Source organism: Akebia trifoliata, chromosome 10, assembly GCF_017979445.1.
Source record: "Akebia trifoliata isolate Shusen 1 chromosome 10, ASM1797944v1, whole genome shotgun sequence".
Lineage (NCBI taxonomy): Eukaryota > Viridiplantae > Streptophyta > Magnoliopsida > Ranunculales > Lardizabalaceae > Akebia > Akebia trifoliata.
The window spans coordinates 30,309,103-30,323,202 of NC_141384.1; the positions used below are offsets into that span (position 1 = coordinate 30,309,103).

Sequence of the window (14,100 nt, forward strand, 5' to 3'; positions counted from 1 at the left end):
ACTGCCAAGTTGGAGAGCGTATAAAAAAGAGTGTCAGTTGATCATGATTCCTGAAGAAATCGTCTCTTGCGCAGGACCCCTCCATGTTTTGGTTAATATTTGAGATACCCTTGTATTTTAAAACTAACAACAGGCCTCTTGTCTTTGACCTTGGGCCTTTTCTTATAGACTAATGAGAAATGACTAAAAATCCTCCATTTCTCTTGCAAAAAATTGGCCATCTTCAACCTCTTGGTGATGGTGGTGGTGGTGGAGATAACAACAACGATAATAATAATAATAAGACTAAAAATGGATTCCTATTTTCATTACTTTCCTCCACATTCTTTTTAGGATCTAATGTTGAATACGTACAAACCATCTCAATTTGACTTTCTTTTAATTTATCGTGCATTAGCTCTAATCTTGCACTTTTTCAAACGCGCTTATTTTTACCTTTCCTAACTTTTTCATTCATTCATCTCAACATATTTACCAATATAGTACTTCTTGACCACTCAAAATTTTCGCTATCTACTCATGTTAACCTTGATTTGTTTCGCTGAATAAGTTTAGCTCTCAATTTTGACTGTCAAGATGGTCTAGTAGATAATAATTTGGGTTTGGGGGCTTTAGTAAAGATGTTGCCCATATGATTGAAATATGTCAAGTGATGAGTTGGAGGGCACGTATGTGATATGATAGTTGAGTCAAACTATTAGGTCTATTATCCTTAATAGCAACGTGTTCCTAAGCACCACACATCTAACTTAGCAGACATAATTTTAGTCAAACTTCTTGTAAAAGATGGCATAATCAAAAAAGGCAAAATGAATTTGAATCGTAGACACGCACAGGAAAAGTCTTATATATGAGATGAACCATCGTCACAAAACTTTGAATGTTAATCTCTATATGCAAGAAAATTCTACAAAATGAAACAAAATTCCTCTTTGAGATAGACAGATTTGGTGGGACCAAAAAAAACATACAAAGGATGTTTTTTTTTTTTTTTTTTTTTACGAATTCTGAAAAATATGAATTCTGTAACATTAGGCATGAAAATTAGTTTCCCCATGAAATATGATAAACGTGTCCCATCTCTGTTGAGATCCTCTTAATTTATCATTTATTAGAGTTACTTCAATATTTTTCCGAATTCCTAGTCTTTCCAATCATCACCCACGATGGATGATTTGAAAATATTTGGAAAAAATGTAGGAGTAATTCCAATTGGATAATTGAGAAAATCGACTAAGATGGTTTGAGCATGTCCAACAAAGACTCATCACAACTACAATTAGAAAGAAATATTTAAAGTTACAGATTGTGAATGAGAGAGGAAGATCCGAGAGAACGTGAATGGAGATAGTGAAATCAGACATGAACATGAGTATCTTCCTTAAAAATTTCAAAAGAGCAAGAGTGGCTTCAAATGCTTTATGACTTAAGCAAAAAAATATCCGAGCAAACGATAAAGCAAGAGTGGTCAAAAGAACATATATAGCTAAAAGGCATTTCAACACGACGAAATTTACCAGACATACTGATTTACTTTGAATCTAAAAACATGTATGCACAATAACCTGCACAGATACTAGGGTATATTTACAAACACTACTAAAAACCCTAAATAATGCCTACCCATTTCCCCTTATTGTTTTACGAGGGCCTCAAAGGTAACACTTTTTTACATTTTAACCCATACAATTCAATGGATGAGAAAATTTTCATTTTTTTTTTTCTCATCTGTAAACATCGTACTACTAAATTATCTAAAACCCAGACCCAAACAAGCGACAGTACTGCCAAGACCAGATTAACACAAGTGAAGAGATGTGAAGCCTTTCAGGTTTGTTCACATCCAATTGTGGGGAATCACGTAAGATCTTCCTGGTTCAGATGGACCACCCATTGCCTGCTTTTCGCTACTTGCGCCCAGACCTGAACTGCCCGCCAGCATTGCCATCAGACTTCCCCCATGCACTCTACCTTCTGGAAGTGAAGCTAGGCCTGATGGCGAGCTCACCTGTAGAGATATTCCTGGGTGTCCATATCTGCTTGACTGGATATCATGCCAGCCTGTAAATTTCCCTCCAATTTCACCCATCTTTGTAACATCAACATTCATGTCTTCAACACTGACCACCTCTTTCATTTTCTCAAGCTTGCTTGGGCTTGAATCCTGCACAGTAGGTCCCAAGGTCCCACCTCCATGAACCCTCTTGTCTTGGACAAGGGCACTATGTGCAGCACAGAGGCCAGTCTTCCCCCGAGCAAATCGGTCACAAGGTACGGAAACTTGACCGCCAAACTCCGACTGACCCCAAGAGCACCGCTTACCTCCGCCGTGTGCCTTGCAGAAGTCAGTGCTGCCTTGCGCACTCTTTCCGCACCCTTCAAACTTGCACCTCTTACCCCCGCCATGACGGACACAGAAATCTGTCCGTCCCCTCGCACTCTTAGTGCACTCTGGCACAGCACATCTCTTGCCGCCTCCATGTGCTACACAGTAAAGGGTACCCCCATGTACACTCTTAGGGCAAGCTCCACCACCTTGGAACGAACACCTTTTACCTCCACCATGACCTTTGCAAAAAGGGGTGCTTCCTTCTGCCCCCTTTGTGCACCCAGGGACCATGCACCTCTTGCCCCCACCATGAGCCTTGCAGTACATAGTGCTCCCTTGTGCTCCTTTCGTGCATTCTGGAAATTGGCAGCGTCTGCCACCTCCATGAGAGATACAGAGGCCAGAGAAGCCTTCTGCGCTCCTCGTGCAATTTTCCTTCCGGCACCTCTTGCCACCTCCATGTCGAATGCACAAACCAGACCTGCCTCTTGCAGCTCGGGTGCAACCCTCATGACTGCACCGCCTACCACCACCGTGGGCAATACAGTAGTCCGTGCGGCCTTCAGCACTTTTTGTGCACCCAAGATGTTGGCACCTACGGCCACCACCATGGGCCTTGCAGTACACGGTGCGACCCTCAGCTCCCTTGTGACAGCCAGCTTTCTGGCATCTCCGGCCACCTCCGTGAGCGATACAAAGACCAGATGCACCTCTTGCTCCTTTCACACATCCCTGGAACTGACAGGTTTTCGCATTCGTGCTGCGTTGCTGCTCAGATAACTTGGAAGTACAGGTGACCGAGCTTTTCGGCATGGTTACCATGGTCGACAAGACGTCTGGAACAATGGGAAAAGGGTCGGTTTCACTGGGAATCTGGTTGACGTCAAAGCTATTTTTGTTTTTATAAAATACGTGCAACGGAGGCATGGACTTCTCTAGTTTCCTGCAAGAAGAAGTCGATCCTTCAGCTACAAGCGGAGCGGTTCTGTCACTCAACACCTTCAAGTTACTCTGAAATGCGGTTGAACCCAAAGTGACACTGGTAACACTAGATTCAGCAGGCCCAGTCGACAGACTTAATTCAAGGTCAAACTTGGGTCTGTCTTCTAGTGCTTTCGGAATTGTGCATGCATATTTCTTTGCATTGGGGTTCTTCTCACTCCCGAGATTTAGATCAAAATTCAAACCAAGATCCATTGAAGACTCCTCCTCAATTTCTTTGGCTGAAGAGATGGTTGTACATGCAGTCGCTGTACTCCCCTTACTGTCTGAGGTACTTGGTGAACGACCTAGTCCAAGAGCCAGCGAAGATCCATCTTTAGGGCCCATTTGTCCATCAATTACACTCCATTTCCTCTTGATACCCTTTGAGGTGGCAAGGTAAGGGAGAGAAGCACCAGGCGAATCAAGCCGTAGAATGGTGTCTGTACAATAATCAGATTCTACTCCAATTTGCATGGTGTTTCGCAGACTCTCAAATGCATTTGAAGGAGAGTTTGCAGCAAAACCCAAACGCAGGAACCTGGTATCCATGTCCTGTTTCGCTGCAAATAAGATACTCTTGCCGCAATCAACTATCAACGTAAAATAATAGACAGCCTGACTTCAGGGGCAAAAATAATCAGGAACTAGGTCTAGAAGTCTTCGAAAGGATACATCCCTCCACCGCTAACGAAACCTGATGTATCACAGCGATCCATTTTCCGAAAAACTTGAAAAATATCTTCAAGTAATCAGTAGCAGAACGGAAAGATAAGCGCACAGTAACCCATATCCTTCATAATAACACTCCGGTAGTTATCATCCTGTTCCAGAGAAAATTGCATGACTTGATATATATTATGGGACACCTAATAATCAGATTTAACATAGGAGCTACAATGTTGAACAAAAAAAATACCCAAAATACTAAAGAAATGGAGAACCTTGAATAGCAATAGCATAGAAAATACTGGATTAGTTTTATATCTGTCAATGATAACATGTAACCATCAAGTTCTATCTAAGATAATTAAAGGAACTTTGATGTTATTTTAGTATTCTCAATTTAATGCTAATTGTCTGTGAAAACCCCACCTATACTTTCCTCACTCAATAAATTTCACAGCCATAGCAAACCCTACCTGCTCATAATGTGATAGCCATATAATGATATAATATAAGATCCAAAACAAACGTTGAACACTAAATACAGAGAGGGAACAAACAGTTATTAGAAAAGCATGATCTCAGTACTTCAAGTCTCATGTATTATTAAAAAAAAATGTATAGATACATTAGGCAGAATTGGTAGATGACTGAACGAGGAGAGATGAGGCAAGGGAAATAGAAAACGGACCAAATGATTTCTTCAATCACTGAGAAACAACAATACAAAATTTCACAAAGTTACGGTACGTATATGCATAAAAAAAAACACCAAATACCATAAGGTCTAGTGTACTTCCAATATGTAAAACAACAATATGCTTGAACGACCTTGAGTTTCATCAATTCCCACTGCACATTATACGTGTCCCAACAATTACTAGACATACGCCCCTAGGATACGACACAGTGCAAAAATCAGACTGATCGGATGATCTTCAAATTTCAATATAATAAACCTAAATCTGGATTGCTTAAAAAACAAAACCATTATTAACATTAGGTTGTCTGATTTTGGGCAATGCACCATCAAAAAGAGACACCAACCAACAGTTCCGGATCGATGAATTGGTGGGATCATGTGTACCATATGGTAGTAGATTTTACTTGGGAAAGAAGAACTGGAATCTGAAATCATCTGAGACTAGGTTTCCTCAAGAAACAAACCTTCAAACCAGCACAGAATTAGTGATGCATTCTTGAATGCAAGGGCAACACAAATATCGAACAATCAAACCAAGAGAAGCTACACTAACTTCACATTCCTATTCAAGAAAATTTTCACCACGAAAAGGTCCCAAGAGACCCTGAAGAGATCTATTTCTGAAAGTGAGACCACCAACAACCTAGATTAAGACAGAAGACTATAATCTGAACGTAAAATAAAATAAATAAAAGTACTGTAAATTTAATTATTCATTTCTGGAATAAAATGACAACGAAGCAACAGCAGAGTAGCCGAAATTTCTTAATCACAAGTAGAAATGATATAAACAGGACTGTCCAGGTTCATTGCTATTAAATAGGGCTTTATATAGTAAATAACAAAACCCTAGAAACTCAAGAAAGACTTCTATTTTCAACACACAAAAAAACCCTAACAGATTCATTGAGCCAAAAAAAAAAGCTGTGGCGGCTAGAAATAAGAACTGTGATCTAATCGGCCTATACTTGATAAATCTTCATAATTCAAGCTTAAAATACTCTGAATCACAGATGCATAGATTTTTCAAGGGATAAAGCTTCAAATCAAAATCAGATTTCTTCTAAACTTACTTCACGAGCTAAATCAAATCTAAAGCACAAACCTTTCTTCACCACACAAAGAAATAAAAAAAAACTAAACCCAATAAAAGAGAAGAAAATCACCAAATCACATACTCCAAAACATCAAAACCTGAAGAAAAATAAAATCAATAAAGACGACGTAACAGATAATAAAAAGCAATAAGCAGATTGAAAGACGCCTTCATACATAAAATAAATAATAAATAATAAAAAATAAAAACTCAAATCGAAACTTCTTCCCACTAAATCAACACCAAAAAGCTAGATTTTTTAAACCAAAAACACGGATTCCAACACATAAAGCTCGGATCTTGGAAAAAAATGAATAATTTCGATAATTAAAAAAAAAAGATAAAAAAGATAACTTACCAAACTTTGATTTCTCAACAAAAGGAATCCGTCGAAGGAGCTGGAGATAACGAAATTAGGGTTTCGGATGCCAAAGAAATCGAGACGGTAAGAGAGAGAGAGAGGGGAGTTTTTAAGAAAGAAAAGCGCACGATAAGCCAAGGGAGGGGTTTATAAAGATAAGCAGTTCGTCGCGGTTCCCTCGCGATTTCGTGGTCGGCTGGGCGGTCTGGTGCGGCGCGCGGCTATGGTTTTGGTTGAAACGCGACATGCTGACACGTCATTTAAACGAGAGATTTCCCACGTGAGAAGGAGCAAAATTTTGATGTTATCATCGTTTTGATGGCTTTAAATGAGTGAGTGCCGTGCTGCCACGTTGTCAAGTTGCTTTAAATTTTTTTTTTTCCTTTTTGTAACATGAGTCTGTTTTGTAAATTTGAAGTTTATGATTGTATATTAACAATTCTACCACTTATGATTGTACATTTTACCTGGGAAATTATTTTTTTACAAAAGTGATTTATTCTGAAAAAAATATTTTCTCACTCTACTCTTAGGGAAATGATTTCTCCAATTCTAATAAATTAACTAGGAAATATTTTATCGGGGCATTCATTTCCAAGAAAAAATGAATTATTGAGATCATATTAAACAAACTCTCATTATTTTAAAAACTACATGATCAATTTGAATCATGGAATTGTATGTTTTTACGAATTTGGTTGTTTGGCGATGTGACCGATTAAACCATCGAGTTCTATATGAATGGAATTAAAATATTAGAATAAAGTATTCTGATATGATATTGGAAGACAACATTGTTGTCAATGATAATATTTTAATAATCAAATACTAATAGTTTAAATTTGACATTATCTATTGTTTTTAATGAAAAACCAAAAACTTAATCTCAAATAATGGAATTTTGTTTGTTACATAGATAAATTATGTGCATATAATCTATAATTCCTTAATAAATATAAATCTTCCAACCAAAATCCTATAATTTCATTCTTAAAATATTTACAATATTCAAACTAAGAACTTTGAAAAAAGATATATATATATATATATCTCAAGTCTTCCAACTCTCCATCATCTTTTTGTCTTACTCTCCAAAAAAATTTGTTTATTAAACTTTCAAAATACAAACATTTGGAGAAGAGTCCAACTTCCATAAAGGTACTTTTCATCGAAAATTAATTTAGAATCTTTATAGAATGCATTGTTATAAAATATATGATGGTAATGTAATATCCACAATGGGCTCCGTAGGAAGGCTAGGTCAAGCGTCTGAAACCCCACAAAACTATGAATTTCTTGGGGCCACCCTCCAAGGTTTGGTTGACTCTCGACTCAACCAGTTGTATGTAGAACTTTCCAAGGGGGCGGGACGTGTGATCGTGAGATTAATCTCACCTGAAGGGTGGGGATACTCATAATAAGCAAAACAAATAATAATAATAATAATAATAATAATAATAGATTGGACATACCAAAAGGGTGAGAAATACATTTGCAAACTTCTAAAGAGAGGGAAAAAAATAGATTTAAAGATTTAAATGCATTAAAAAAAATATATTAAAGAGTTTTAGGAAGTGATTAGGAAATTAAATTAAAGAAAGAAAGATGAATTATTTTAAATAATTACTTTGATAATTAATGTAGAAGTTTCTACAAAATAATGTAATTATAAATAATTTTATTAATTTATATAAAGCTTATGCTATAATTTGTAAAATGTTAATTCGAAAAGGGGTTCTAGACGAGTGTATTGAAGTCATTAATGACATGTAGATTGTAGTTGTAACAAGTGCTAGAATTTTATTGATTTTATTCTCTCAATATTATAGTTTCTACCCATTATAATTCTTGTACATATTATGGTAAATGTTTAAATTACAATCGATCATAAGGGAGAGTTTTCACTTTTCAATTACAAAAGATTGGCATTAGAGATCACTATTATTCTTCATCTTTTTGACTAATTTAAATGGATTAAAAACTTACATATCGAGGTGGGGTCGTTATGTTCATGTTGCTTTTTGAAATTATTTATATTGGGGGTAGGTAGAACTAGATGTTGTAAATATAGCGCTATTACAACGTAGGGAACCCACAAGGGAAGGGTTTGAAGATGAGTGGAATTACTATATAATATATACAATGCAATATTAGTTAGGACACGTTGAGGGATAAAGTATTGGTCCAGATCGATGGATATATAATTTATATAATAATAAATAAATAAACATTTGTCCCACAAAGAGGGTTTCATATCAATCGCACACAGATCTCAAGGATAACTTTCAATTTTATTATTATTTTTTCATTTGTTTTCTTTCTAAGAATATTCCTTCAATTTTAGATATTATTTTTTTTTTTTTTTTTTAAATAATACTTCTTTAATTTTATCTTAGGGTTTAGGGTTAAGGCATGCTTTCAAAAAGAGATGTTTTGAGTTCAAGCCCCCTTGTTGGCCACCCACAAATATTTATCTTGGCATACATAATGGGAAAAATGACGAAAATGATTGTGAAAGGGAGAGAGGAGTCTAACTTTGAAGCGAGCAACCCGCATCAAAATTTCGATAGAACCTTCTTCTCAACATAACACGTGGATTTTATTTATTTATTTCACACCCCTACTTTTTTTATCAATATTTGAAATACCTCCTTGAAAAAGCCACGTGTAATCTAAACAAGAGGGTTCTATCAAAATTTTGAAGTGGGTTGCATGTTTCGAAGTTTTTTCCAAGCAAGAGAGGAGGTATTTATAAAGGGTTTATCATTGTGTTACATCGCAACCCTAAAAACTCATTTAATGCATGGTTTGGTAGTTGGGCCTATGGTCCGGTCGTCCTTTCACTAAAATTAATAATAATCATACCCCACCAATCGGAGGTTAACTGAGATGGTAAGAAACGATTGGGTTTGCTCCCCATGTTGCGACTCATAGTCTCTAAATGCCCCTCGACGTAAAGTTTATGTGGCTACTTACCTATCATAACACGTGACAGGGTGGGATGGTATGTGTGGGGGATAATCCCTGGGTTAACGAAAATAATAATACCCCTTCAATGGAAAACCCTAATACACTAAGTAGCACCTTCCATTATTTATGTTAATTCGTGGGCTCAAGTTCAAGGCCCGGCACTTATTTTTTGGGTGGGTTAGGCTAATGGGCCTGCTTGGAATTCCTGGCAAGCGAAGAAGAGAGGCCCAATTGGAGTTTAACAGTTGAGCTACACCATTAAACCCACGAAAGTGGGCCCCCACTGACGATATTTAACATTCAAAATATCTTTTTGATTTCATCCCATAAGTTTAAGGTTGACCTCTTAACAGAGGGTCTTGTTAACGTGTGCCCTTAGGACACACCTTAACGTGCATTAAATGCACATTGAAAAGAAGTAGTTGAGAGTATTTTGATAATAAATAATTTTTGTATTTTAAAAGTGTATTTAATGCAGCTTAACGTGTGTCCTTAAGGAACACGTTAACAAAATCTTTTAAAAGACACTATTCCCATTTTACCCCAAATCTTCAAGGATGAGGATCAATTACTAAAATATCCCTGATTTGAAAAGTTTTCACTTTAATCTCCACCTTCCATTAAAGATGCAATCTGACAAGATAAGCAAATCAACGGTCATTTTCAATATAAGTAGGAAAACAAGATGAATATTTGATTTGTAGAGCGAAAACGATGAAAACTTCTTTTGTTAGAGCTACAGAGAAAAAAATGTGTTTGTTTGTTAAGGAAAGATAAGGGTTAAGGGGCTTTCAAGAACTAAATTTAACACCGGCCAACATAAACGATATCTAAAGGTTAAGGCCCTTTTGTACAAATAATAGAAAGTTTGGTTGGACATACTTTATTACCATAAATGGGAAAAAGTGGTGGTTGAAGGTAAGAGCATTTTAAGTCATTTTCTGAAGTCTTTCACGTTAGACTGAGCTCAAGGGGTGTGTCATCATTTTGAAAATATGGAGTGTATCAAATATACACCAAAACCTAAAGGGGTATATATAAATCAACTGTTTTTTTTCCTCCTATCCCCGTACATTCCTTTAAAGTTGCTTTTATTAAACTTTTCAAGAAGTATATGCTCTTTAGGATTCGGTTCGCTTTAGCCTTCTATCACGCACGTGTGAGATTGGTTTCTTCATTAACCAAAAGAACTATTATTGGCACCCCAACTTTTACTTATTTCATCCCTAATTCTTAAATTATTTATCACACCCTAATTAAAAATTAAAACACTCTTCAAATATTATAAGGAAACAAGAGCATTTATCACACCCCCACGCTTACTTATTTCAACTATTCACTTATTTTCTTTATTTTTAATTGGGTGTAATAAATAAAAGTTAGGATGCCAATAACAACTCTCATAATGAGTGAGTATTAACCTGAGTTATTTGTGATTTCAGGACTGGTTATAAGTCGGATAATATCCACTTACTTGACTCATCCAACCTAAGTTATTTGAATTCAAACACATATTTTTTAGCGAAATATCATCGAGATCCTAAATTTTACTTATTACATCCTAATTTCTTAGATTATTTATCATACCCCCATTAAAGATTAAAACACACCATTTAGTTTCGTTCAAATTATTATCTTAACATTACAAAAATTACAACAATAATTCAGAAAATTTTAATAGTTGTTTATAGTTATGATTGGGCTCATATAAAATCATAACCAAAAATCTAGTAAAGAAATGAAAAGAGTTTCTATTAGCATTCTAACTTTACTTATTCTCAATTATTTACATATTTCCTTTATTTTTAATTGGAATGTAATAAGTAAGAGTTGAGGTGCCAACAACAGCTTTTTTTTCTTAAAACTTGATTAAGAAAATTTTGTTTAGGGTGGGATGTGAATATGTCATATCCGACCCAAATATCCATTTATTCAAATTTAATGGTAAATTCACAATGAGAAAACATATATAAACCAAAATTAGAGTTCTTTACATCATCTTCACTATCTTATACGAATTTTCGCCAAAAATTTGGGTACAAAAATCTCGATAAATAATCAAATACAGATATCTTTGACAAACTCTAATACAGATATTCTAAGGGTCATGATTTTCTCACTCGAAAATTTTCTCTTGGTGTGTACACAACTGACGTCACAAGGGCATAATACCATAGATCTTTGTCTTCGGGATACACACACAAAAAAAAGATCAATGGGTGCTCTTGCCATGTCAACCAAGTATAGACTGAGTGAAAATTTTCCAATCAAAAAATCATTAGCGGCATTCTAATATGAGTTGTGATGGGGGTGACATTGGGATTTATTGTGATTCTCACATTTCTAATGTGGGGTGCGCACATAACTGTGGATGTGATTCCTTGAGACACGAGTAAAAAAAATCTCCAGTTACATGTGGACCTTCACGTCAAAAATGTGAGAATCGCAGTAAATCCAATGTCACTCCAGCATCAATGTTCTAATAAATAATCAAATATTAATAAGGATCTATGCTTCACCCGATTCGTTACTTTGTGGATCATAATCTATATGATTTATAAACTTTGTGTTTGATGAAGAATCCACTTTTTGTGCATTTGTTCCTTGATGTGAATCAGGACCCACAAAGTTATTTTGATCAATTGATCTTAACTGTTTGATTGATTAACATCGAATAGGAAGCTCAAGTAAGTTATCGAAATAAAATTGGAGACGAAGAACAAAAAGGTACCGCCAACCAGCTCACCACTGCTACTGTACTGGTTGGTGGTGGTAGGTGCCGAAGTACTTCAAGTGTTCTTTTGAGTCACTGAGGGAGTGTTTGGATTGAGAGAAGTGGAGAGAAGAGAAACTCACTAAGAGAAGGGAAGAGAAGAGAAGGGAAATTTAATTTCTCTCTATCATGTTTGGATTGACAAGAGAGAACTTAGGACAATTTTGGATTTTAAAGTATTTTAAAAGAGATTTAAGGGTAAAGTTGGTATTATAAAATATTTTAAAAGGGTTTCTCTCCGTGTGCACAAGTTTTAATAATTGGGTAATGGTGTGTAACATGTAAACAGGCTTTGCTGGGATCAGAATGGGCTTTTCCCTAATACTCTTAATATGATAACCGGCCGATTTACCTGGAAAGGCCCAAAATCTGATTGATTTTAGTTTTCTTTAGCAATACTACCCAAAACTGGTTGGGCAGGATTAGGCTTCGGGCTGGCCCAGCCTATTATACACCTATTAGGATCGATGCCTCCCCTATCGATCCGTACATAACTCCATGTGTCACTGAAATGCCCATATAAATGGAAACAGTTTCAGCTTTAAATCATAATTTTTAAAAATAAAGTTAATAAAAAGGTTAATGGGTTGGTATAATAATTATTATATTATTTTTATATAAATTTTTTCAATCATAAAATATCACGGTTTTTCAAGGGTTTATAGGAAAATTAAATACAAATAATATTTAAATAAAATAACTGCTTTACATATCTTTGTTAAGATTTTGGTAAGAGATCTCTAAAAATGCTATTTTAGTTACCAACAAACTTACGAATTGAAAATTAAAACATTTTGAAAAACTCGAATAAAAATATTACTAGTTTGGGAAAAAAAACGTGAAGAAAACATAATAATAAGATAGATATGGTTGGTTGCAGTACAGTAACTTAATGGGTATTATAAAACTATACAAACTAAGGGCTTGTGCCATTGAATATGGGCTTTTCCTTGTTGTGATGTAAGAACTTGGTTTTATACTTCCATGACATAATTTACAATTGTCAAAATGCGAAAAATGCAACTTCAACAGTCGTGGGGGCTTCCGAAGGGGTGAACCTAACCACCTTAGCACGACAAACTCATTTCAAAGACATGGTTGTTTTTATGACCCCATCACTTGGCATGCAAGGTGTCTATATCTACGACAAGAAAGATTCCATGCTTGGCTAGGCTTCACATTTGATGAATGGGTTGGTGGTCTTATAGACATGTTTAACTATCGGTGCAACCCAAGTTAGAACCAATTCATGTTTAGGGACAAACTCGGTGCTCGGGGCTAGACCTCTTGAGCAATCCAATCCAATAACTTATATTATAATTTTACTTATAATGCACATAAGAATAGGTCCAAATACTTGAGGGTTGAATCGGGTTTGGGCTCTTATTTTTAGGCCCAATAGGCATCTATTTGTTTAGCCCAGCCCATTGACAACCCTAATCATACACATCTACAATCCACTTGGCAAAATATTTGACCTTTCTTTCTAAATGTCAACTTTATCCATCTACATCCTTCGTACATTTCCACCCACTCGTCCCATTCCACCACCAATCACTTGGTGGGGTGGTGGAAAAAAATAAAGAGTCGCGCTCGCACATCTTAACGTGAAAGTGGATAGGAACCATATATGCTTTTCTCACTCGTATCTCGATGACATGCATCTATGATTCTCATATATTTTCACGTCAAGATGTGTGCTGTAAGGTACAATCTCAAGGTCACTTCAGCATTATTCAAAAATAAATTTGTTAACTACTCATTTGATTTCGTATTTTTATCGAGTTTGTGGGGTTGCATGTAAATTAAATATTTTAAATGTTTTTTTCTTTCTTTCTTTCTAAGAGAGATCCAATTGTGAAGGTAATAGATTTTGACAGCAGAGATCAACATCTAACAAATAAGAATGTTTTGAAATTTCAAGATAGAAAAAAAGAAATATTAAAAATGGAGGAAAAGTCATCACTAGAGGTGTGACATTAGGTTAAATCTCAACATCATAAATCTTTAAGATAGAATTCTTCAAAAGTGGCAGGCCCATCCTACTTCAAACCCTAGACCATATGCAATAATTTGACATTTTATGGAAGAATAATGATTTTCTGACACCCTATGCCCATCACAGAATCGTAAATCATTTGTCTCAGGATGCGTAGAACTGTAAATCTTTTCTTGTGTATCCCAAAGCAAATGATCTACAGTTTTGTGATGAGGGTGTAGG

At 35.7% G+C, this 14,100-nt stretch overlaps 1 protein-coding gene across 1 annotated transcript; it reads right to left on the reverse strand.

The window, feature by feature from the left end:
* Positions 1-1,465: 1,465 nt before the first annotated feature.
* Positions 1,466-6,361, reverse strand: LOC147393783 (uncharacterized). Its single transcript, XM_086455821.1, has 2 exons — positions 6,134-6,361; positions 1,466-4,134 (listed from the first exon to the last, which is right to left on the reverse strand). The coding sequence occupies exon 2, from the start codon at positions 3,860-3,862 to the stop codon at positions 1,838-1,840; it is 2,025 nt and encodes a 674-aa protein (XP_086311947.1). The 5' UTR covers positions 3,863-4,134; positions 6,134-6,361; the 3' UTR covers positions 1,466-1,837.
* Between the last annotated feature and the right edge of the window lie 7,739 nt (positions 6,362-14,100).

What these genes read in the sequence shown, in the direction of transcription:
- LOC147393783 (XM_086455821.1), bottom strand. Translation starts at nt 3,862, where the DNA reads ATGGATACCAGGTTCCTGCGTTTGGGTTTTGCTGCAAACTCTCCTTCA.